We start from the raw sequence: 27,070 nt of genomic DNA on the forward strand, positions 1-27,070 counted from the left end.
GACTCAGTTACTCCTAGTGCTCTTTTGTTTTCACTTAAAGGACTACCTTTAGTGTTTATAATAGAACAGATCTATCAACAGTGAATGCCCTCACCTTTTGCTTATCTGTGATATCTTAATATCTCCTTCAGTTTTGAAGGAGACTTAGTTTCTTACAGCACTTTGAACATGTCCCTTCACTGCCTCTGACTTCCATGGTTTCTGATGGAAATCAGTTGTTAACCTTAGTTAGGATATCCGGGGCAAGATGAGTTACTTCGACCTTGCTGCTTTCAGAATTCTCTCTTCATCTTTGGCTTTCAGCAGTTAGATGATAAGGTGTCTTAGTGTGGATTGCTTTAAGTTTATCCTACTTGGAGTTTTTTTAACTTTGATGTTGATATTTCTGATTAAATGAAGACATTTTTGGCTATTATTTCTTCAGGTATTCTTTCTGCCCCTTCCTCATTTTGCACTTGTTCTGGGACTCTTATTGTGTGCACTTTGGTATTCTTTTTAAAAATGTCATCAGTTTATTTGTTTGACTGTGCCAGGTCTTGGTCGTGTGAGTGGGATCTTTGATCTTCGTTGTGGTGTGAAGGATCTTAGCTGCAGCATGGGAACTCCTAGCTGCAGTGTGTGGGATTTAGTCCTCAGACCAGGGATTGCACCCAGACCTCCTGCACTGAGAGAACAGAGACCTAGCCTCCGGACCAGCAGGGAAGTCCCTATTTTGATATTTTTGATGGTTTCCCAGAGGTCTCTTGGGCTTTATTCATTTTCATTCCGTCTTTGTCTTTCTTTTCTTGAACTGGATAATTTTACTTGATTTATCTTCAAGTTTGCTGATTCTTCCATCTCATATCTGCTATTGAAACCCTCTTGTGAATTTTTCCTTTCAATTATTGATATTTTTTGACCTGAAGAATTTGTTTGATTCTTATTATACCTTCTCTCTCTTTATTGATATTTTCTCTTTGTTGAGCTGTTGTTCTCTAGGTTTGCTTAATTTCTCTGTCCATTGTTTTCTTTAGCTCCTTGACATTTAAGGCAATTGATTTTTTTTTATCTTTTTTTTTTTTTTGAATTTTATGTAATTTTCTTTTTTTTTTTTTTTGCCAAATATCAAAATGAATCCACCACAGGTATACATGTGTTCCCCATCCTGAACCCTCCTCCCCTCCTCCCTCCCCATACCATCCCTCTGGGTCGTCCCAGTGCACCAGCCCCAAGCATCCAGTATCGTGCATTGAACCTGGAGTGGCATCTCGTTTCATACATGATATTTTACAAGTTTCAATGCCATTCTCCCAAATCTTCCCACCCTCTCCCTCTCCCACAGAGTCCATAAGACTGTTCTATACATCAGTGTCTCTTTGCTGTCTCATATACAGGGTTATCATTACCATCTTTCTAAATTCCATATATATGTTAGTATACTGTATTGGAGTTTTTCCTTCTGGCTTACTTCACTTGTGAATAGGCTCCAGTTTCATCCACCTCATTAGAACTGATTCAAATGTATTCTTTTTAATGGCTGAGTAATACTCCATTGTGTATATGTACCACAGCTTTCTTTATCCATTCATCTGCTGATGGACATCTAGGTTGCTTCCATGTCCTGGCTATTATAAACAGTGCTTTTGGGGTACACGTTCTCTTTCCCTTCTGGTTTCAGTGTGTATGCCCAGCAGTGGGATTGCTGGATCATAAGGCAGTTCTATTTCCAGTTTTTTAAGGAATCTCCACACTGTTCTCCATAGTGGCTGTACTAGTTTGCAAACTCAAAATGGATTAAAGATCTCAACGTAAGACCAGAAACTATAAAACTCCTAGAGGAGAACATAGGCAAAACACTCTCTTACATCACAGCAGGATCCTCTATGACCCACCTCCCAGAATATTGGAAATAAAAGTAAAAATAAACAAATGGGACCTAATTAAACTTAAAAGTTCTGCACATCAAAGGAAACTATTAGCAAGGTGAAAAGACAGCCTTCAGAATGGGAGAAAATAATAGCAAATGAAGCAACTTAATTCAAAATATACAAGCAACTCCTATAGCTCAACTGAAAAATAAATGACCAATCAAAAATGGGCCAAAGATCTAAATAGACATTTTACAGATGGCTAACAAACACATGAAAAGATGCACTTTATCAGAGAAATGCAAATCAAAACCACTATGAGGTACCATTTCACACCAGTCAGAATGGCTGCAATCCAAAAGTCTACAAATAAGGCAATTGATTTAAAGGGATTTTTGGTAAATCCAGTGTCTTTGCTTCCTCAGGGACTACATCTGTTCATTTTTTCTTTCCCTTGTGAATGGGATATCTATTTTTGTGGGGTCTGTTTTTATGCCTCTTAATTTTTTGTTGAAATTGGATGTTTTGATTATCTTAATATAGTAACTCAGGAAATCAGATCCTGCTCCATCAATAGAGTGTCCTGTTTTGCTTTCTGTGGTATTGTTTAGTGAGTTTTCTCAACAACTTTTTAAAGTCTGTATTCTTTGTCATGTGTGGTAACTCATTAGACTAATGGCTAGCAAGTAGTTTGATAGAGATTCCTTAATAACCTGGAGTGAAAAAACAGAAAAACTCTCAGTCTTTGTGAATCGCCTCATGTGTATGTCAGAGTGCTTTTTAAAGCTTAGCCAAGCAGTCTACATCTTTGCCATAGTTTTCACTTCCTGTGTGTTCAGAGCCTGAGGGTCAGCGGGAGATGAGAACTCAGGGTCTTCTCGGGTCTCTTCTGAGCATGTATTCAGTCCTGTGTATGCACATGGCCTTCTAGAATCTCTGGAATATGTGGGCACTTTTCACCTCCTCTTTCCCCAAGTATCTCCTTCCTCAGCTTCTCCTTCCTAGGCTTTGAGTCTGTTTCTTGCTTGCCCCATCTATATCCATTGCCCCTGTGACCATGCCGAATACCTTTACCTGCAGATGTTTTCAACCCAAATACCCTAGGAAGACATCTCTGAGTCAGTTGAAACAAAGGCAAGCCTTTGAGCCAGTCTTTCAGAACCCACAAGACAGATCAAAACAAACAACCAACATTCTGTGAGAATAAGGTCCATATCATTCCTGTTACCAGCAACCTGCACCAGGAATATGAGTTCCTATTTTCAAGACCACTGCAGAGCTGGAGAGGGGGTGCTGGTACCAGGGTAAATTACAGTGCTACAGAACTTGCTTACTGGTTTTCAGGCTTTTTTTTTTTTCTTTACAAAATATTCTCTGGCTACTTTTTATTTTATAGATGCCAGAGTTGCATAAAAAGTTGCTGCTGACCATTTTTGCAGCTTATTCACTGTGTTGTTCCCTAGTCCCTCACTTCTACTGATGTTACCTTTACTTCTCCTCTAGAACTTTCAAAGCATTTACTGTGTGTCAGGCTTTGTACAACACATCTGTATTGGTATTTGGTACGTTGGGACTTAACACTATAAGATAAGCTTTATATCAGTACAATCCTCTTTATAGGGAAATGTGGGCATATGGAGACTGAGCTGAGCTTTGGAGCTGGGTCTGTTCCATTTTACTATCTACTCTCTCCCCCATGACACTGTTGATTGCATTATGCCTTATGATTAGAGATGTACTTGAATTTCACTTTGAGAAAGGAATGTCTTTGCATATCTGTGCTGTTTCTTTTTTGAAGCATTATTTTTATTGCCCAGGCTTGTGTTTATTTTCCTACATTTGATTTATTAAGATGGTTTGTTGCTGGGTGTGTGGATACACATAAAAAATTAACCAAATTTTCCATTCTCACATCAATCATAGTGTTTTCCTGAGAAACACAAGCATTAAAAAAGAAATAGCTATGTTAATCAAAATAGATCAATGAAGCTTATATCCCTTTTTGCTAAGAAATATGACTGTAAAATTGTTACTCATCTACTAGTTTTCCCAAAAGACAGAAGAATTTCTGGCATCTTTCCAACAGCTGAAGGGGAATGATAGTCCTAATGAACAGTGCAAGTTCAGAGAGGATTTTTAGCAGAATAATTCTGATAGCAGGTCCCTTGTACATTCCTATTACATTGAAGAGTACAAAATAAATCAGTTAGCTTTAGGATGACATGAAATGTGTAACTCAAACTGGAAGTAAGTTGTGGAATTTGATTTCATTGCTAAAAGGAAGAGTTTCATTATGTTATTTCAATAACAGGTGTTTTGAAGCATGGAACTTTACAGTTGTAGAAACAAAAACACAGGTCATTTTAGTATAGTATTATTGGAACTTTCAGATAATGCCTGGGTTTTTCTTTCTACAAGGCTGTCCTTCACTGAATTTGAATTCTATTGCCTTTAAACAAGCCATTGCACCCTTTGTTCACTGACTGCTCCCCACCCCTTCCTGGACTGTACCTGCTAAACTTGGTGTCTCTTCTCATCTTTATCACAGACCAAACCCCTTTAGATTTGGTCAGGCCAGGGTAAGTGCTAAGGCGAAGATCCCTCAGGAGGGCAACTTACCAGGACAGGCGTCATGGCCAGACCCTGAATAAAACTAGGCTTGCACTTCTGATTTGGATCAAACACAATTTCAGTAGGTCTACAACAGTTGCCGAAGGGACCAGTGTGCACAGGTTAGTTAGTAGAAGGACAGAGTAGGGGCGACTGCACCTGGCAGTGACCTTTGGGTTCAAACATACATTGCTCCCAATTTGTCAGTGTTTAGATTTTAGAAGTTCTGTTTTTATAGAACTGAGCTTCAGTTTTATATATATCTATATATATGTTTTATATATATGAGCATTAGAGTGTGTTTTCCTCAAAACATTATTATGACTCATATTTAGTTTCTGGGAAAACCAGCAATGCCTAAGTGACAGATCGTGAACACGGTATTTCACTGTTTATCACAACACGCAGAACAGTGATTGTTCACAGGAAGAGAAATGCATCCATGTATTCTTTTATTTACTGAAGAAGCTTGCAGTTCTTCTAAGCATAGGAGTATAAGGGAGAAACCTCCAAAAAATAAGATTTTGACTTTAAGCAGGGCTCATGGGGAAGTTTCTGAAGGAGTAGGGCTATCTGTACCTAGCACCAGTGACTTAATAAATACATAATGTGTGGACATGTAAATAAGCACATATTATACTAATAAAAAGACCGACTGTTTGTAATACCTGAGTAAACCTCTGTTATTTGCCAATCTAGAGGTAAATCAAATATAAGGAAAAGAAGCATATAATCCTCAGTGGTAGGCTTCTTTCAGAGACCTCCCTGTCTCTACCCAGCGCAAAATGTGTTCCTCATGCAGATATGAATCTGCAGCTTTCTGTCTGAGGATGAGACGCAGGTGCAGAGCAAGGAAGAGTCTCCGGAGTGTTGAAGGGGCCCTGCATAGCCCCACCCAGGCAGAAATAACCAGAGCAGCACAGGGGGCCACGGAACAATGATGGTGCTGCATGCAGTAAAGCCAGCTGGCAGTGCCAGACCTCTGCCACCTCCAAACCCAGCAGTGCTTCAGATGGGTGCAGCCACAGTCAATAGAAAGTTGTGTACACTAAGCACTTCTGTGTTCCTTCCAAGGGGCTTCTCAGTTGACACTAGTGGTAAAGAATCTTCCTGCTAATACAGAGATGGGAGTTTGATCCCTAGGTTGGGAAAATCCCCTGGAGGAGGGTATGGCAACCCCACTCCAGTATTTTTGCCTGGACTATCTTATGGACCAAGGAACCTGGTGGGCTAAAGTCCATGGGGTCGCAGAGTCGGACAGAAATGAAGCGACTTAACACACACATGTATGTCCCTTCCGAAAGCTCACTTGGAAACGTATCACAGCCAAATTAAGCCTCGCCTCTTCCCCATAACACCGATCAGTAAGTACTGTGTGAGTAATGAATTTCAAGAGTCCTCAAGTAAATTCCATATATTGCCTGAGAGTCACTGCAGTATCATGATAGGAAGGTGATGCTTCCACTGAGTGACCAGTGGAGGCATATTACTCAGCTGTAAAAAAGAATTAAATAATATTATTTGCAGGAACATGGATGGACCTAGAGATTGTCATACCGAGTGAAATAAGTCAGACAGAGAAAGACAAATACATACGATATCACTTATGTGTGGAATCTAAAATATGACACAAATTATATTTAAGAAACAAAATACACTTAGTGATATAGAGACCAGACTTGTGGCTGCCAAGGAGGAGGAGGAGGGTAGGGGTAAAAAGGGAGGAGGTGCAGCCTGGATGTTAGTCGCTGATCAGGCCAGGGTACTTTGCATGAGGCTCCAGTCCATTTCATTACCCAGGCTGTGATTTTCATGGTAGTGAACACTTTGTGCCAAGGGGACATTTCATGCAAAGATGGGCTCAATAAAGGACAGAAATGGTATGGACCTAACAGAAGCAGAAGATATTAAGTAGCGGTGGCAAGAATATACAGAAGAACTATACAAAAAAGATATTCACAACCCAGATAACCACAATGGAGTGATCACTCACCTAGAGCCAGATATCCTGGAGTGTGAAGTCAAGTGGGCCTTGGGAAGTATCGCTATGAACAAAGCTATTGGAAGTGATGGAATTCCACCTGAGGTATTTCAAATCCTAAAAGATGATGCTGTGAAAGTGCTACACTCAACATGCCAGCAAATTTGGAAAACTCAGCAGTGGCCACAGGACTAGAAAAGGTCAGTTTTCATTCCAAACCTAAAGAATGTTCAAACTACCACACAATTACACTCATCTCAACACCCTAGCAAAGTAATGCTCAAAATTCTCCAAGCTAGGCTTCAAAAGAACATGAACCGAGAACTTGTGGATGTTCAAGCCGAATTTAGAAAAGGCAGAGGAACCAGAGATCAAATTGCCAAAATCTGTTGGATCATAAAAAAGCAAGAGAATTCCAGAAAAACATCTCCTTCTGCTTCTTTGACTACACTAAAGCCTTTGACTGTTGTGGATCACAACAAACTGTGGAAAATGCTTAAAGGATGGGAATACTAGACTACCGTACTTGACTCCAGAGAAATCTGTATGCAAGTCAAGAAACAACAGTTAGAACCTGACATGGAGAATGGACTGGTTCCAAACTGGGAAAGGAGCATGTCAAGGCTGTATGTTGTCACTCTGCTTGCTTAACCTATATGCAGAGTATATCATGTGAAATTCTGGGCTGGATGAAGCATAAACTGAAATCAAGATTGCCAGGAGAAATATCAATAACCTCAGATATGCAGATGATACCACCCTTATGGCAGAAAGCAAAGAGGAACTGAAAAGCCTCTTGATGAAAGTGAAAGAAGAAAGTGAAAAGGCTGGCTTAAAGCTCAACATTCAGAAAACTAAGATCATGGCATCCAATCTCATCACTTAGGACAAATAGAAGGGGAAACAGTGAGAGACTTTTTTTTCTTCTGTTCCAAAATCACTGAAGATGATAACTGCAGCCCTGAAATTAAAAGATGCTTGCTTCTTGGAAGAAAATCTATGGCCAACCTAGATAGCATATTGAAAAACAGAGACATTACTTTGCTAACAAAGGTCCATCTAGTCAAAGGCTTTTCCAATAGTCATGTATGGATGTGAGAATTGGGCCATAAAGAAAGATGACTGACGAACAGTTGATGCTTTTGAATTGTGGTGCTGAAGAAGACTCTTCAGAGTCTCTTGGATGCAAGGAGATCAAACCAGCCAGTCCTAAAGGAAATCAGTCTTGAATGCTCATTGGAATGACCGATGCTGAAGCTGAAGCTCTGATACTTTGACCATGTGATGCGAAGAACTGACTTCTTGGAAAAGACCCTAATGCTGGGTAAGATTGATGGTAGGAGGAGAAGGGTTCAACAGAGGATGAGATGGTCGGATGGCATCACCAACTTGATGGACATGAGTTTGAGCAAGCTCTGGGAGTTGGTGATGGACAGGGAAGCCTGGTGTGTTGCAGTCCATGGGGTCACAAAGAGTCGGACTGAGTGACTGAACTGAACTGAACTGAATTGAACACTTTGTAAACTATTTATAAGTTGACGAAATCAAATTTCTTTTTCAACTTTGTGAAGATCATTTGACAACTGGTTATTGAATTAGTAATATTATTATTATTTTATTTTATTGAAACTAATCTGTTAGTTTCCTGTTGTTGTTGTAACAAATTACCACAAACTTAGTGGCTTAAAACTGTACAAATTAATTATCTCACTGTTCTGGAGACCAGAAGTCTGAAACATGTCTTACATTGGGAGGTTTGTGTCCTTTCCAGATTCTCTAGTGGAAAGTTATTTCCTTACCTTCCCCAACTTCTGGAGGCTGCCTGCATCCCTTTATTCATGTCCTTCATCACTCCTTCCACATCACATCTCCCCCTCCAACTCAGACACTCCTGTCTCCTTATAAGTAGCCTTTGTGCCTACATTGGGCCCACCCAGATAATCAGGGTAATCTCCCCATCCCCAAATCCTTAATTTAATGTCATCTGAAAAGTCCCTTTTGCCATGGTAGGTTTTGTGTTCATAAGTAGGAAGAGGAAGGATTAGGACATGAACATCTTTGGCAAAATCATTGTTTTGCCTACCGCAGTTTATGGTCTGCCCCCGAATTCATGTCTGTCACACATGAAAAAAATATTAATCTCATTCCAGTATCCCCAAGTCTTAAATTATTACAGAAGCAAATTAAAGTCCGTAATCTCAACTAAATTTTATCAGCTCCAAAGTTCCAGGCCCGAATCATCTAAATCAGCTATATGATCTTCCCTGAGGCACAGTTCTTTTTATCTGTGAATTTGTGGAGCTCAAGAAACAAATTTGTTGTTCATTGTCCTCAGTTGCTAAGTCATGTCTGATTCTTTGTGACCCCATGGACTGCAGCACACCAGGCTCCCCTGTCCTTCATTGTCTCCCAGAGTTTGCTCAGAGTCGTGTCCACTGAGTCGGTGATGCTATCTAATTTCTAACCATCTCATCCTCTGTCACCCCCTTCTCCTGCCTTCAACCTTTCCCAGCATCAGGGTCTTTTCCAATGAATTGGCTCTACTGCATCAGGTGGACAAAGTATTGGAGCTTCAGCTTCAGCCCACAAGTTATTACCCACAGAATACAGTGGTGGGACAAGCATAGGATAACAGTTAAAGATATTGCCATTTGAAAGCAAAGAATCTAATAGGACAAAAGGAAGCAGTGTTCCACCCAAATTTCTAAATCCAGGTAGGCAAACAGCAGTCGATTTCAAGGCCTGGGACTAATCACCTGTGACTAAAGTTCTATCCTTGGAGTCATCCTTTCTTTTTCATTAAGGATAGCACATGTTTCCAGTTGAGTGGTTTTTCCCTACCTATTTCCTGCATGTAGAATGTTGGGGTTCAGACAGCCTTCTTTCATTTTGGCTTCTGTCCGTCCTTTTCAGTCTAAGCTGACAGTGTTTCTGCTGGTAAAATTTTTAAGAATCATGTAGGTCTCCTGCATATGTCTCAAGAATTTATACCACTAGACCTCCTCCATATATCTTTCATGAATAATTCATTCCTTATTCCTGGCTTTTGTTAACATGGCTGAGACAATCCATGAATCACACAACTCATTTCCTCAAAGAGTCTGAAGCAGTAGCAGAAGGTTGTCCAACCACACCCTTGGCTTCCTCTTAAGCGTTTGTTTTCCTCACAATGAATCGCCTAATTATAATGTCTTTTGTAACCTGGATAAACTGAGAATTTTCCTAAATCAAGTCCTGGTCCCTTTTTCATTGGCAGTTCTTACCTTAATCTATTTCGTCTCACATTTTGCTGTAAGCAATAGGAAGAGGCCACAACACTTCGCTTGCACTCTCCTCATCTAAGGGTCTAATTTCATTATTGTATCAGTTTCCTGTAGCTACTATAAAAATTTTACCACACACTTGAGGACTTAAAACAACACACATTTATTCTGTTAGATTTCTGGAGACCATGAGTCTGAAATCTGTGTCACTGGGGCAAAATCAAGGCTTTGGCAGGGCTCCGGATGCTCTAGGCCAGAGTCTGTTTACTTGCCTTTTCCAGTCTCCAGAGCTGCATACCTGCATTCCTTGGATCAGGACACCTTCCTGCATCTTCAAAGCCAGCAGCACAGCATCTTCAAATAGCCGTGCTTTCATCCCATCCCATTTTTTTTTGTCTCTGCAGTCTCCTTTGCCTTTCCCTTATAAGTGTCTTTATGATGCATTTAGTGCCCATCTTGTCAGTCTCCCCATCTCAAGACCTTTAACTTAATCACATCTGCAAAGACCCTTTTTCCATATAAGGTAATGTTTCAACTTCCCAGAATTAGGACCTGATATCTTTAAGGGGCATTGTTTAGCTTACTATCATCTTTTATAAGTTCTGCTTTCCACATGAGCCTCTGTCGCTGTATAGCGAGAGTCTTCTGTCCTCCAATTTCCAGTTTCCTGATTTCCTTCTGAGCCCTCATTATTAGGGCCTTTAATGTTCATGTATGGATGTGAGAGTTGGACTGTGAAGAAAGCTGAGCACCGAAGAATTGATGCTTTTGAACTGTGGTGTTGGAGAAGACTCTTGAGAGTCCCTTGGACTGCAAGGAGATCCAACCAGTCCATTCTGAAGGAGATCATCCCTGGGATTTCTTTGGAAGGAATGATACTAAAGCTGAAACTCCAGTACTTTAGCCACCTGATGTGAAGAGTTGACTCACTGGAAAAGACTCTGATGCTGGGAGGGACTGGGGGCAGGAGGACAAGGGGATGACAGAGGATGAGATGGCTGGGTGGCATCACAGACTCGATGGACGTGAGTCTGAGTGAACTCCAGGAGTTGGTGATGGACAGGGAGGCCTGGCGTGCTGCGATTCATGGGGTCGCAAAGAGTCGGACGTGACCGAGCGACTGAACTGAATGTTCATATTGCTAGGAACAGTGTGTTTATTAATATAGGTTTTAACTACCTTGCTTCTCACTACAAATTCTCATTACAGAACCATCAACATTCACATTTCAAGTACTAGTCTGTTCAGTGTAGTCCAGGTGTTTTCTGTGATGAATCTCAGAATTCTTACAGCCTCTTCCTATTGTCCAGTTCCAAATCGTTTCCACATTTTTTAGGTATGTTACAGTAGCATCCTACTTCTAGGTAGCAGATTTTGTATTATTTTCCTATTGATGTTGTAACAAATTATCACAAATTTATTAGCTAAAACACAATTTATCTTAAAGTTCTTTGGATCAAAAGTCCAAAAAGAGGCTAAAAAAGGTCTTAGGCTGAAATCAAGTTGCAGGCAGCAGGACTGTATTCTTTCTGGATTCTCTAGGGGAGAAGCCTTTCCTTGCCTCTTCCAGCTTCAAGAAACCACCTGCATCCCTAGGGTTCATGACGGCAGTCCCATTAAATTCTGCTTTTGTCATCACATCACTTATTTTGGAGGGGAGCAAGTTTCAAGTTGTTTATTAGGAATTAACCTATGAAGAAAGCAAGAAGCAGGTTTGGGCACAAGAAGTCAAACTGCAACATGAGCCTGATAGGGAGTCAGCCAGCCTCATGAACATTCAGAGTGGCCCACGTTGAGCCCAAATGGCCGAGCCTCTCTCTGTCCACTCCTCTGCTTAGTCACAGACACAAACTTCCTTGGGAAGAATATGGCCTTGAGGAAGTTGGCTCCCTGCAGCTCAAGTGGATCCTCCAAGAGCTGACAGCAGGGGCTGTCCGCTGACTGTACCCCTGCAGCAGGGCAGAAGAAGGCCTTCCTTGAGGGGGATCTGGACAGCACAGATCTGCACACACCACATGCTCTCTGAGTTCATACTATGCTGTCATCATCTACTGGTTTTTGTTTTTGTTTTTTTTTCTACTTCAAAAAATAAAACCTCTGTGTACAGAGCTGAGCCTGACCTGGCAGATATCAAAAGCCAGTGTTTGTGAGCAGAGGGAAACTAGCTGGGCTTAGTCAAGTAGGCCTGGATTCTGATGGGTCTTGGAGTAGAAGGAAAGTCTGGATTGGTTATCTGGTACAATACTTTTCTTTCGCTGTAATATAATAACAAATGACCACATGCTTGCTGCTGCTGCTGCTGCTAAGTCAGTTCTGTCCGACTCTATGCGACCCCATAGATGGCAGCCCACCAGGCTCCCCTGTCCCTGGGATTCTCCAGGCAAGAACACTGGAGTGGGTTGCCATTTCCTTCTCCAAAGCATAAAAGTGAAAAGTGAAAGGGAAGTCGCTCAGTCGTGTCCGACTCCTAGCGACCCCATGGACTGCAGCCTACCAGGCTCCTCCATCCATGGGATTTTCCAGGCAAGAGTACTGGAGTGGGGTGCCATTGCCTTCTCCTGACCACATGCTTAGTGGCCTAAAACAGCACAAATTTACTATCTCGTGGTTCTGTAGGTCAGAAATCTAGTTCCTCTGTTTTGGGTCTCCCAGAGCTGAAATCAAGATGTTTGATGATCTGGCCTGTTAGCCAGAGACTGTGGGGGAGAATCTGTTTCCAGCTCACTTGGGTTTGTGGGGAGAGAGCAAATTGGCCAGGATGGCGTGTTCTGCTCTCTCACCCCACGTTTTGTAAATGATGACTAGGTAACAGCTGAGATCATTTATAGCACCACGCATGCACGTCACGAGGTACTCGCTTGCTCACGAGCTACTCTGTGCTATTGGCACATGTGAGCTTCACCTAGAAAACAGCGGCATTACTGCTGCAACACGCCGTTCCTGTGGCTCCTCGAGTTTCCTTCCAGCCTCTTAGATGGCGCCTTGTCTACCTGCCTTCAGCAAACAGTGTAAACAGCAAGACAGTGGGCATCACGAACAGGATCAGCAGTGTAAGGTTGTTGGCAGAATTCAGTTTCTTGTGGTCGCAGTGTTGAGGATGTATTCTTGCTGTCAGCTGGATTCCTCTCTCAGCTCCTTCAGGTCACTTACATTCCTCATCATGTTTCCCTTTATCTTTGAACCAGCAATGATGACGTTGTCTTATGTTTTGAATCACTCTGACTTTCCCTTCTGCTACCTTCTTTAAAAAAAAAAAAAAAACTTTTTATTTTGTATTGGAGTGTAACGGATTAACAATGTTGTTACAGTTTCAAATGGACACCAAAGGGATTCAGCCATCCATATAAATGTGTCCGTTCTCCCCCAAATTCTGCTCCCATCCAGGATGCCACATAACATTGAACAGAGTACAGTAAGTACTCTGCTGTACGGTAAGGAGATCCTTGTTGATTATCCATTTTAAGTGCAGCAGAGTGTACCTGCACATCCAAACTCCCCAACTTTCCCTTCCCCCCAACCGTTTCCCCCTGGCAACCATAAGTTCGTTCTCTAAATCTGTGAGTCTGTTTTATAAATAAGTTAATTTCTATCATGCCTTTTTAGGTTCCACATAAAAGCAATGTCATATGATGTTTCTGCTTTGTCTTATTTCACCGCGTATGCAGTCTCTGCATCCATCCATGTTGCTGGAAATGGCATTATTTCATTCTTTTTTGATGGCTGAGTAATATTAAGTAATATTACACTGTATATATGTACCACATCTTCTTTATCCATTCCTCTGTTGATGGACATTTAGGTTCCTTTCATGTCTTGGCTATTGTAAACAGTGCTGCAATAAATATTGTGGTGCATGTATCCTTTCAGACCAGTTTTTCTCCTCTGGATATATGCCCAAGAGTGAGATTTCAGGGTCATATGATAGCTCTATTTTTAGTTTTTTAAAGAACTTCCGTATTGTTCTCCATAGTGTCTGTACCAGCTCCATTCCCACTGACAGTGTAGGAGGGTTCCCTTCTCCAGCATTTATTGGCCGTGGATTTTTTGATGATAGCCCTTTTGACTGGTGTGAGTTGCTATCTCATTGCAGTTTTGATTTGCATTTCTCTAATTATTAGTGATGTTGAACACTTTTTCATGTGCCTCTTGGCCATCTGTATGTCTTCTTTGGAGAAAGATCTTTTTAGATCTTCTGACCATTTTTTGATTGGCTTGCTTCGTGAGCTGTTTGTAGATTTTGGAGACTAATCCCTCGTCAGTCAAATTATCTGCAGATCTTTTTACCCAGTCTGTGGTTGTCTTTTTGTTTTGGTTGTTGTTTTCTTTGTTGTGCAAAAGCTTTTGAGGTTTTTGAGGTCCCATTTATGTTTGTTTTAATTTCTGTTATTATGGGAGACATTTGAAAAGATATTGCTGTGATTTATGTCAGAGTATTCTTCCTATGTTTTCCTCTAGGAGTTTTAGAGCGTCTGGTTTCACATTTAGGTCTTTTCGGTCTTTAAACATTTTGAGCTTACTTTTGTGTGTGGTGTTAGAGAAGGATATGATTTTGTTTTTTACATACAGCTGTCCAGTTTTCACAGCACCATTTGATGAAGAGACAGTCATTCCAACATTGTGTAGTCTTGCCTCCTTTTCAGAGCTTAATTGACCTTAGATGCATGGCTTTATTTCTGGGCTTTCTACCCTATTCCCTTGATCTATATTTCTATTTCTGTTCCAGTAGTATACTGTTTGGATAACTATATCTTTGTGGTATAATCTGAAGTCAGAGAGCCATTCTGATTCTGCCACTTCTGTTTTTCTTTTTCAAGATTGCTTTGGATACTCAGGGTCTATTGTCTCTCCATACAGTTTTTTCCCCTAATTCTGTTAAAAAATTGCCATTGGTAGTTTGATAAGGATTGCATTGAATATGTAGATTGCTTAGGCTAGTATAGTCATTTTGACAATATTGATTCTTCCATTCCAAGTACACAGTGTATCTTTCCATCTGTTTGAGTCTTCTTCAATTTCTTGTAGTTTTCAGAGTACAGGTCTTTAGTCTCCTTAGGTAGGTTTATTCCTACTGTTTTATTCTTTCCTATGTGATGGTAAATGTAACTGTTTCTTGAATTTCTCCTTCTGGTCTTTTCTTGTTAGTGTATAGAAATGCAGCAGATTTCTCTGTGTTAATTTTGTAACTTGCAGTTCACCATATTCATTGATGAGTTCTGGTCATTTTCTCAGAGCATCTTTAGGATTTTCTGTGTATAGTATCATGTGTGCTATGTTGCTCCTGTCATGTCTGACTCTTTGAGACCCCATGGACTGTAGCCTGCCGGGGTCCTCAGTACATAGGATTCTCTAGGCAAGAATACTGGAGTGGGTTGCCATTTCCTCCTCCCAACGCAGGGATTGAACCCATGTCTCATGTTTTCTGCATTGTCAGGTGGGTTCTTTACCACTGGCGCCACCTGGGAAGCCTGTCATCTGCAAACAATGACAGTTTAACTTCTTTTCCAATTTGGATTCCCTTTACTTCTTTTTCTTCTCTGATTCCCGTAGCTAGGACTTCCAAAACTATGTTGAATAAAAGTGGCAAGAGTGGATTTCCTTGTCTTGTTCCTAATCTTAGAGGAAATGCTTTCAGCTTTGCACCAGTGAATGTGATGTTAGCTGTAGGTTTGTATGGCCTTTATGTGTTGAGGTATGTTCCCTTTATGTTCTTTTAATGTATTGCTAGATTTGGATTGCTACTATTTTATTGATGATTTTTGCATCTATGTTCATCAGTGATATTGGCTTATAATTTTTTAGGTATCTTTGTTTTTGGTATGGGTGATGGTGGCCTCATAGAATAAGTTTGGGAATATTCCTTCCTCTGCAGTTGTTTTTTCTATTTTTATCTTTGTCTTTAATTTTTGCCAGTTTGCTTACTATGTGTCTCAGCGTGTCCCCCCTGGGTTTATCCTGCCTGGGATTCTGCACTTCCTAGACCTGGCTGGCTGTTTCCTTTTCCGTGTTAAACAAGGTTTCAGCTATTATCTCATCAAATATTTTCAGTTCAGTTCAGTCGTTCTGTCATGTCCGACTCTTTGCGACCCCATGAATCGCAGCACTCCAGGCCTCCCTGTCCATCACCAACTCCTGGAGTTCACTTAGTCTCACGTCCATCGAGTCAGTGATGCCACCCAGCCATCTCATCCTCTGTCATCACCTTCTCCTCCTACCCCCAATCCCTCCCAGCATCAGAGTCTTTTCCAATGAGTCAACTCTTCGCATGAGGTGGCCAAAGTACTGGAGTTTCAGCTTTAGCATCATTCCTTCCAAAGAAATCCCAGGCTGATCTCCTTCAGAATGGACTGGTTGGATCTCCTTGCAGTCCAAGGGACTCTCAAGAGTCTTCTCCAACACCACAGTTCAAAAGCATCAATTCTTTGGCGCTCAGCCTTCTTCACAGTCCAACTCTCACATCCATACATGACCACAGGAAAAACCATAGCCTTGACTAGCCGGACCTTTGTTGGCAAAGTAATGTCTCTGCTTTTGAATATGCTATCTAGGTTGGTCATAACTTTCCTTCCAAGGAGTAAGCGTCTTTTAATTTCATGGCTGCAGTCACCATCTGCAGTGATTTTGGAGCCCAGAAAAATAAAGTCTGACACTATTTCCACTGTTTCCCCATCTATTTCCCATGAAGTGATGGAACCGGATGCCATGATCTTTGTTTTCTGAATGTTGAGCTTTAAACCAACTTTTTCACTCTCCACTTTCACTTTCATCAAGAGACTTTTAAGTTCTTTTTCACTTTTTGCCATAAGCATGGTGTCATCTGCATATCTGAGGTTATTGATATTTCTCCCGGCAATCTTGATTCCAGCTTGTGCTTCTTCCAGTCCAGCGTTTCTCATGATGTACTCTGCATATAAGTTAAATAAACAGGGTGACAATACACAGCCTTGACGTACTCATTTTCCTATTTGGAACCAGTCTGTTGTTCCATGTCCAGTTCTAACTGTTGCTTCCTGACCTGCATACAGATTTCTCAAGAGTCAGGTCAGGTGTTCTGGTATTCCCATCTCTTGAAGAATTTTCCACAGTTTATTGTGATCCACACAGTCAAAAGCTTTGGCATAGTCAATAAAGCAGAAATAGATGTTTTTCTGGAACTCTCTTGCTTTTTCCATGATCCAGCGGATGTTGGCAATTTGATCTCTGGTTCCTCTGCCTTTTCTAAAACCAGCTTGAACATCAGGAAGTTCACAGTTCACGTGTTGCTGAAGTCTGGCTTGGAGAATTTTGAGCATTACTTTACTAGCATGTGAGCAAATATTTTATCAGGTCCTTTTTCTCTTCTCCTTCTGGGACCCCCTAGAATGCAAATGTTGGTTTGTTTAATATTGTTCCAGAGACCTGTTAGGCTGTCTTCATTTCTTGTCATTCTTTTTTGTTCATTCTCTTCTGTGGCAGTGATTTCCACCATTCTGTCTTCCCGGTCACCTAGCCATTCTCCTGCCTCAGTTATTCTACTATTGATTCTTTCTTGTGCATTTTTCATTTCAGGTATTATATTGTATTTTTCATCTCTGTTTATTCTTTAGTTCTTCTAGGGCTTTCATAAACATTTCTTGCATCTTTTCAATCTTTGCCTCTATTGCTTCCATTCTTTTTCTGAGATCCTGGATTATTTGCATTATTCTTATTCTGAATTCTTTTTCTGGAAGGTTTCCTACCTCCGCTTCATTTAGTTCATTTAGTTGAAGTGTTCTCTTGTTCCTTCATCTGGGACATAATCCTCTGCCTTGTCATTTTGATTAACTTTCTGTGATTGTGGTTTTCATTCTGAAGGTTCTAGTAATTTGGCCTTGATTCTGCTTTCTGCCCTCTGGTGAATGAAGCTCCTGATGGGACAGACTGACCATGGATAGCACTGGTTCTATCTGGGGGGCAGGACTTTGCTTAGTACAATTTTAATTTAGTTGTTTACTGATGGGTTTGAATTGATCTAAGGCAACCCAGCCCTGGACTCAGCAGGCTTTATTGTAGGGACAATGGTGACAAGCTCCATGAGGGCTCATGCCTACAGGTACATCTGGAACCGCTGCTGCCAGCACCCTTGTCCCCTAAGGGGGCTCTGCCAACCATGCCTCTGCAAGGGATGCTCCAGCACCAGCAGCCAGGTTTGGTTCCATCTCCTGTGGGGTCACTGCTCCTATCCCCTGCGTCCTGGTGCACAAGATTTTGTGTCTGTCCTCCAAGAATGGAATCTGTTTCCCCAGCCCTGTGGAAATCTGCACTCAGATCCTGCTGGCCTTTAACGTCAGATTCCCTGGGGATTTCTAATCCTTTTGCCAGATCCCCAGGCTGGGAGTCGGACCTGGGGCTCAGTACCTTCACAACAGTGGGAGAACCTCTGTGGTGTAATTGTCCTCCAGTCTGTGGGCCGCCCACCCGACGGTTATGGAATTGGATTTTGTTATGGTTGCGCACCTCCTACTCTCTTGTTGCGGCTTTGTCTTTGGGCGTGGGGTATCTCTTTCGGTGGGTTCCAGCACCCCTTGTCGACGAGTGTTTAGTGGTTAGTGGTGATTTCAGTGCTTTCACGGGAGGAGGTGAGCACGCACCCTTCTCCTCTGCTGGCTTGAACCAATCTCCCACTGCATGGCTTCTGACTGACACTCCTGCCTGTACGATTCTGCTGGGCCCATCTGGATAATCCAAGATAATCTCCCATCTCCCAGAGGCCTTCACTTAATCACATCCTCAAAGCCCTTCTGCTATTTAAGGTAACATATTTACAAGTCATGAGGTTTGGGGGATTAGGACATGGACATCTTTGCAGGACCATTATTCTGTCTGCCACAACACCTATTGTATCCACGCAGTATTTTCATGTAAATGAAGAAGGCTTGGCTCTGAAGAGCATATTGGGTAGAAATAGAAATCTCTATTCACACCTATTAACTTTTGTTTTTTTTTTCCCAGAGGATAAAGCAGCTGTTACTATTTTCTTTTCCATTTGGATAAGCTGGATCAGAGAGGTTAGGCAGTTTACAAAGGTCTCACAATTCTTTAATGGCAAAGCTACTCTAGAATTTGGCTATTTTAACATCTTAAAGCATGCTGCACTGTGGGCTGCCCCTGTGCAAGCAAAGAGCTCTCTAGGGAGTTTACATCCAAGTTGAAGCAAACAGCTTAAGTCACAAAATGCCCTTTTCCCGGCCCTAAAATTAAGATATTAAAAATGGATCTTACATTCCAATAAGTTACTGCTTGAATGTCTTTAGAAATTGGAAGCAAAACAGAAATATAACCTTTGGGGAAGAAAACCATATCCTTGGATCTACCAATAATTCACTGAAGTTTTTCCATAAAGACATTCATTAACCTTTTAAGAAAAGTGTTTCTATGAGATGCCCTGGCTAGCTCCTTTGCTATGACAGTCCATATTCTATGGAGTGCTTTGATCTCAATTTTGTGTGAAGGAGGTTGATTATACATTAAGGGACACTACATTTTAAGGATCCCATGAATGGAAGGGTCTCTCTTATCTAGAGATGTTGTTTGAATACTATAAAAGCCTTTTTAAAAAATGTTCAAAGAGATCAAAATTTTTAATGTTCTCTTACTAAGGTTGAAACATTTGCTATTGGGAAATTTATCTACATTGATTCCTTAGAGGAGAGATGCTACCATAAATGAAGTATATTTTTTTGATGTTTGGAATTCTAATTCTAAGGAAATCTATTAAATTGGGGAAACAATCTCAGAGGCTCTAATGATAACACTTATCGAGATGGTAATTGTAGAATCTTTTTTATGTTTTTACTTCTTTTTATGTTTTACTATGTTTTATGTTTTTTCTTCAAAAGAGTTTTATTTTTAGATCCACTTAAATTCTTCCTACCTGTCTCTACCCACACTTTTCTCCTGCTGTATGCCAAAAGCAGACTCCTTGGTATACATTCCTTGCCATTGTAAAATGTCAGTGCAGCAGTCTTGGCCTAGATCTCAGGGCCAAACAGCCAGAATAAAGCAAGACATGAGATGCCAAAACCACAGTTACAGAAGGGATGGCTCCTCACCTCTCTTATAGACACACGCTGTTAGCCAAGAAAAAGGAGTATGTGAAGAAATGGACAAAAAGTCAGGAGTGGGCAGAGTGATAAAGGTGGGAGGCCAAGTCTCCCTGCGGGGGTCTTCTCTGATAAACAGCAGGAATGCAGGTGCCCACCATGGCCATGGACACTGAAGCAGAGAACCAGCTCCAAGCAAGGGGCAGAGGAGTTAACCATGACTCACCACATTGTCAAGAACCCGGCCAACACATGTGGCTCCAGGGCAGCCTCCAGACCCAGTGGGCCGAGGGGTGTTTTCCAAGGGACAGAAGCCCAGTTGTGTGAGCTCCAGCCATGCTAGTGTCTCGAGAGGAGATTCTGCCACAGAAGGACCCTCTCTATGTTACTCTGTGGTGGGAGTGCAGCCAGTAGTTGTTGAGCTGGGTGGGGGCAACGTGACGTCTGCAGCGCTGTGTCTGCTGGTTGGGGTCTGCGAGCCCTGCAGCAGGGCTATGCCAGTCGGTTGCACCTGAAGCACCCCACTCACTGCCCTGCCGCGTTCCCACGGGCTGAGCCCAGCATGTTCCTTACAACAGGGCCATCAGCTGTTGGAACGGAGGCTGCGTGTGAGACAGACTTTCCTGGTCATCAGCATTCTCTGTGCTTCCATACGACCGTTTCTTCATGTGCTTATTTTCACAGTTACTGCGTTGTACATGGCACTGTAGCTTTGTATATGCCTTCTATTTCCCTACTATAAATTTGTTTCTGAAGAAAATTCTAGATTTACTGGGTCATTGTGATTTTATTCTCCAGAACATATTTGACTCACTTAAGTTTTTCTGTCCCACTATCTCTTTTAACAAATGGCTTAAGTTTACTAACAACTGAATAGAGTAACACTGTTTTCTTTTATGTTGGCTGAATGTCCTCCTCACAGGCTGTGGTTTTTAAGTCCTGTTTTCTTAGTTCTACTAAATAAATATTCCTTTACCTTACTTATTTCATGGTCTCTAATAATAATCCATTTTATATAGTTTATGCTTGAAGATGTCCACACATATACAGATATATCTATATCCTACACATACTTACACATCTGCATGCTACAGTTAAATATTGCACCTTTCAAAGTCATGATTCTGTAGAGATTTTAATGATTTGGGGAATACCTCTACTCTAATGTTGGGTAACCAAAAGACTGAATTTTATAAACCAAGAAGAATGAAATGAGAACATATGTACCTGTGAAAAAATCTGGACAACATGCATGAGGTGAAATTATAAGTGAAATGATATGTATTTGTAACTTTTTTACTTATAATTCTTCTGCATTTTCCATATTCTTCTATGAACATAGGTGGCATATAATTTTAAATATCATCTCCCTGCCTGAATGTGAAACTTTTATGGTATATTCTCACCCACCTGCACTCACATCCCTTAGAACTGACCCCATTTGGGGGAGAGTGGTCCCCCCAGACCACCAGAAAATTTCCTCTCTGTGATGGACACACACCTTCCTTCCACTGACACATGTTTTAGCTCCATTCAGAGAATACATGCATTGACCACTCCATCTGGAATTGTCAAGTGTGAATTATGTGCCCAATTAAAGAGCAAAAGGTTAATCTATCTTGAAAGAAGGAAGCAGTAAAGACAAAAATGATTGTATATTTTGACTCTCATCCCAGGCACATAGGCAAGATCCAGACTTAATATAACAAAATAGAATTGTAACATCCATTTTAAAATTGAAAATGGTGCAATTTGGTTTCATTTTAGGTAATTATTTTTCATTTTAAATAATAGAATTAAACATCGAGAAACAGAAGATTAACTCCTAAAGAAATTTAGATTTACTACCTAATTAGTAGCTCTGTAAAAAAAATAAAAGCACCACAGGGACAACTCTGCAAATACAGCCAGCCTCAGGTCACAGAGCCTGTGGGAGGACTTGTCGTTAGGATCTGTGAATTCATGTCCGGATCCCTTAATATCTGTGTCTGACTTTCTTACCTTGAAACTGGGATGATAATAGCAATAAATCATGCTATTCTATAGATGTGTTAATATAGGTGAAGCTCTTAACACAGTGCCTGGCAAAGACCAGCAGTTCTTATGCCCAGTGCTGTTTTAGTCATTAGTGACGGTGGTAGTGGATGGGATTATTATCTGGAAGACCAGACTTGGATTAAAAACAGTAGGAAAGTTGCTATTTCACTTACTCTGAAGTTTCATGGTAGCAGCCCCACACCTGATAATTATAGCCAGCTTTTGGTTAAAGCTTGTTGCTGTTGTTCAGTCACTCAGTGGGTCCGACTCTTTGCAACCCCATGACTGCAGCATGCTAGACTTCTCTGTCTGTCACTATTTCCTCAAGTTTGCTCAAACTCATGTCCATTGAGTCGATGATGCCATCCAACCATCTCATCTTCTGCCACCCCCTTCTCCTCATGCACTCAATCTTTCCCAGCATCAGTCCTTCCAATGAATATTCAGGGGTCAAAATATGGACTGTGCATTTATTCCACATTTATATTTTTGAGCTTATAAATTATTTCTGCAAAAATATATTTTAGGCCTGGTCAAGGGAAGTTTTTTAGATTACTCTTGGTAAGTGATGCGAGAATAAAAGAATAAATTATTTTTAAAGGCATCTCAAATTGCTTTACAAGTGGTAATGTATGTACAGACACATCAAGCCACGTAACTCCTGAGTAGATTTGATTTAAACCTTATTTCTAAATGATATTCACCTACAATGTAATCCTATGTAATTTGATGCAACAGTTTAGACAATTTCATAAAAGACTTTAATTAAAATAATGAGTGGAGTACTTAATATGCCTTTCTGGAACATGGTGTCCAATAAATAGAGTTGACGAGTCATTGAAAGGTCCCCATCTCTTGTTTTTCAGCTTGACCATCTCTGCAGAGTGCCCAATGCAACTTGAAGACTTCCCAATGGATGCCCATGCCTGCCCTCTGAAATTTGGCAGCTGTAAGTTATTTTCACAAGTAAGAACCATGGATATACTTTGGGGTTATTTCCACATTTATTCAGAAGCATTTAGATACTATATGTAAATAAACTCAAGATGCGCTTCAGTGTGCTTGGGAAAGCTGGAGAGGCAGTGGGGCACACACACTTGTCCTTTCAGAATGATTTCCCTGCCTGTAACTGAGAGAAAGCAAGTGAGGGCTTTTGCCCTCTAGGATATGCTCCTGGGGAAACAGCTCCTTACCCCTAGACGTGCACCAGGCGGTTCTTTCTTGTTTTCACTTCTCAGATTCCAGGTCACCTCCTCCAGGAGCCCTTAATGACCCAATTTCCATTACCCACCTCGGAACTCCTTATTTCATGGTAGTCATTGCTATGTTGAGTCACTTTTTCTCAGATGTTCTATATGAACATTTGATTATTTAGATGTGGTTATTTAATTTTTAAACAGTTTGGGATTTTCCTGTTATCGTTCTGTTATTGATTTCTAGTTTAATTCCATTATAATCAGAGGACGCCTTCTATATGATTTCACCTTTCTTACATTTATGGGAGTTTATTTCATGACCCAGAGGATTCATCTTGGTATTTGTTCTTTGAACACTTGAAAATCATGTATATTTTGCAGTTACTTGGTGGAATGCTCTACAAGTAGTAATTAGATCCTGTTGACTATGCTGTTGTGAATTCTATATTGTTTGCTGATTTTCTGTCTACATCAGTTGTTGAGCAAGAGGTGTTGAAGGCTCCAACTAATTGTGCAATTAACTATTCCTACTTTCAGTTCAGTACTTTTTTGTTCCATGTATTTCTCACTTGTTCTTTGGTGCACACACATTCAGGATTATAGTCTCTTCTGGGTGAATCAACCCTTTTTGATTGCATAATATTCCTCTCTGTGGTAATTTTCTTTGTTTTAAAGTCTACTTTACCTGAAATCTATATGGCCACTCCTACTTTCTTTTGATTATATTTGAATGATATATGTGTAGGAGTGAGTTATTTCCATTTGCTTAATCATCATGTTAAAATGAATTTCTTGTAGTTGGTGTATGTTTGGGTCATATTTTTAAATTCGCTTTGCCAGTCTCTATCTTTTATTTGGTGTATTCTCATAATTTACACTTTTTGGAAGGCTTGTCTGCCACTTTATTTGATTTTTTGGCTTTCTGCTCTCTGTTTTCTGTTTCTTTATTTTCCTTTTCCTGACTCCATGTGGGTTAGCAGAACATTTATTATGATTCCGTTTTTTTTTTTTTTTTAATTTATACTGTTTTGTTTGTATCTTCTTGTACATCTTTTAAGTTATTGCTGTAGATATTACTTTATATATACATGACTTATTACAGTTTACTGTTGTTCTTATTTTATCAGTTCATATGAAAGCTATGTTCCTTTATCCTAAAATAGTGAAAATATAGTTGTCTTAAACATTTTGCCTGTATTCACCTAGAATCACGTCAGAGAGTATTGTGGTGTTTATTTGAACCATCAAACTTAATTTTGAAATCTCAAGAGAAAAAGGATATTTTTTTTTCTCTATTTTTGCTTATGGTGTTCTTTTATTGTACTCCCAGTGTCCCAAGATTTCTTCTTTTATAACTAAAAATTATTTTATCATAAAAATAAAATAAAACATTTTGAAATAAATGTTGTATTAAAACTGGGCTTCCCTGGCGGCTCAGATGGTTAAGAATCTGCCTGTGATGCGGGAGACCTGAGTTGTATCCCTGGGTTGGGAAGATCCCCTGCAGGCGGGCATAGCAACCCTACTCCAGTATTTTTGCCTGGAGAATCCCCATGGACAGAGGAGCCTGGAGGGCTACAGGCTCCTTTATAACTGCTTAGCAAACTTCCTTTAACCATTCCTTTAGGATAGACTTCTGGCAATAAATTCTCTTAGTTTTTCTTCATCTGAAAATACCTTGATTTCTCTCTTCATACCTGAAGAACATTTTTAATGAATATAAGATTCTGTTCTGACAGTTCTGTGGCATTTGAAAAATGTGCTACTTTATTCTTGCCTCCATGGTTTCTGATGAGAAATCTGCTGTAATTCAAATCATATCTCTCCTCATAGGTGAGATATCTTTTCTCTTTGTTGCTTTCAGGCTTCTTTTTTTTTGTCTTTAGAGAAGTTTGACTATGATGTGTATTAGTGTGGATTTCTTTGGGTTTATCTGATTTGAGATTTGCTCTACTTTTTGAATCTGTAGGTTTTTGGTCAAATTTAGGAAGTTTGAGCAGTTATTACTTTGAATACTTTTTCTGCCCCATCCTCTTTCTCTTCTTCTTTCCTGATTTCAATGACGTAAATATTAAATCTTTTGTTGTATTCCCACAAGTTCTGAGGCTCTTTGTGTTTTTTTCGGTTGCATCTGTGTGTGGTCAGGCTCCTCAAGATGGCTTTTCTCTTGCTGTCTGTATATCCTCTGCCTGACCAGTGGATATACACCTACACCCTACTCACATGACTGACTTAGATACTTGTCCCAGGCCCCAGCTAACAACTCTTCTAGCTTTAGGTCAGAACTCTCCTCTCTTCTCCTCTTATCAAAGGGTTGGTAAGGACTGGGCCCCTCTGGTGGTCTCCCTGGTAACTGATGAGCCAACTTGGTACCATTTCCCCCTGTAATTGGCAATCTCCCCTACCCCCTGAGCAAAGGTGGCTACCATGTCCTGCCGGCCACCCAGCTAGGACCTTGCTTCAGACGTGTAAGCTCCCTCATCCTTTAAACCATTGACACCTCTGTCACTGACTGTTTCTCCAGTCTAGAGGATGGTTGAGTACAGGCCTCTTAGGCCTAATAGGTGCAACCCAATACTCTATTTTTCAGATAAACTTAATTTTTATTGTTGTATATTTAATTTTACTGATACTTTCTTTTGTTCCCTCCATCTTGCTGATGAACCCATTTAGTGAGCTTCTTATTATGGTTATTAGTTATTATTTTCTTTAATTTTATGTGTCACCTTGACTGGGCCACAGGATGCCTAGAAACTTGTTAAACATTATTCTGGGTTTGCATGTGAGGATATATTTTAATAAGATTAACATTTAGATTGGTTGACTGAATAAAGCAGATTGCCTTCCCTAATGTAGGTGGACCTTGTTCAATCAGTTGAAGACCTGAAATAGAACAGAAGGGCTGACTTTCCCATGGGTAAGAAACCCCTCCTACCTAACTGCCCTGAGCAGGAATGTTGGTCTTTTCCTGCCTTTGGATGCAAACTGAAACAGCTCTTCTTGGGTCTCCAGCCTAACAGTTCTCAAACTGGAACTGCACCATCAGCTCTCCTGGGTCTTCAGCTTACTGACTGCAGATCTTGGGACTTCAGGCTACTATTACTTCATAAGGCAACACCTTATAATAAATCATATACATAACTGTGTATATCTTATAATAAGTTATATATATGTGTGTGTATATATAGAGATGATATACACACACATATCCTATTGTTTCTGTTTCTCTGGAGAACCCTGACTAATTCAGATTTTGGTTATGAGAAGTAGGTGTTACTCTGGCAAAGGCCTGAAAATGTGAATGTGGCTTTAGAACTGGGTAAGGGATAGAGGCTGGAGAGTTTTGTAGTGAATGTTTAAAAAAGCTGAGGTTGCTATGAAGGGACTGTTGTTGGCTGAAATGAGGATATTGAAGATACTGGTTAGGGCTCCAAAAGAAAAAAAAAAAAAGCACTAGAGAGAAAATTTTCATCTTCTTAGAGAATACCCAAATAATCATGAATAGAATGCTGCTTGAAACTTGGATGTTAAAGGTTTTCTGGTGCGGTCTCAGAAAGAAATGTGAAACAGGTTTTTGGAAAATGGTGGAAAGATGCTTCTTGTTATGAATCGGCAAAGCACTTGACTAATTTGTATTCTAGTGTTTTGTAGAAAGTAAACCTTGTGAGTAATGAAATTGGGTACTTAGTTGAGGAAATTTCTAAAGTGCTGGAGGAGTTGTTTGGTTCCTCTTGAGAGGCAACAGATGAATTAAAGAAGGAATTGTTAAGCCAAAACAAAAAAAAATGAAAATAAATTCCAGAACTTAAAGATTTGGGAAATTCTTATATTGCAAAAATGAGGAAGTTTGTTCATGACGGAACACCCAAAAAAAAAAAGGTTACCATGGTGTTATAAGCCATCTCAACAGAAGCAGGAAGAATGAGCCCCAAAGTGGTTCAGAGCTGCCAGTCCTGGCCCAGGTGCAGCGTGCATGGGCCAGGGAGTGAGACGGCCTCTCTTCTGCCATCAGCAGAGTCCTGAGTGCTACTCCCTGCAAGGCAGTGGGTGTGAGGCTGCTCCCCGAACACTGAACCAG

General features: G+C 40.6%; 1 protein-coding gene across 2 annotated transcripts in view; it reads left to right on the forward strand.

Annotated features, from left to right (window-relative positions):
• GABRA5 (gamma-aminobutyric acid type A receptor subunit alpha5) overlaps nucleotides 1–27,070 on the forward strand; it is a 92,843-nt gene that overhangs the window by 40,776 nt on the left and 24,997 nt on the right. For both annotated transcript variants that reach the window (XM_070357986.1, XM_070357985.1), the window contains one exon: nucleotides 22,663–22,745. In XM_070357986.1, the coding sequence (XP_070214087.1) occupies nucleotides 22,663–22,745 (83 nt within the window). The remainder of the gene's footprint in view (nucleotides 1–22,662; nucleotides 22,746–27,070) is intronic.

The sequence above is a fragment of the Bos mutus genome, chromosome 21 (assembly GCF_027580195.1).
Source record: "Bos mutus isolate GX-2022 chromosome 21, NWIPB_WYAK_1.1, whole genome shotgun sequence".
In the NCBI taxonomy this organism is placed as follows: domain Eukaryota; kingdom Metazoa; phylum Chordata; class Mammalia; order Artiodactyla; family Bovidae; genus Bos; species Bos mutus.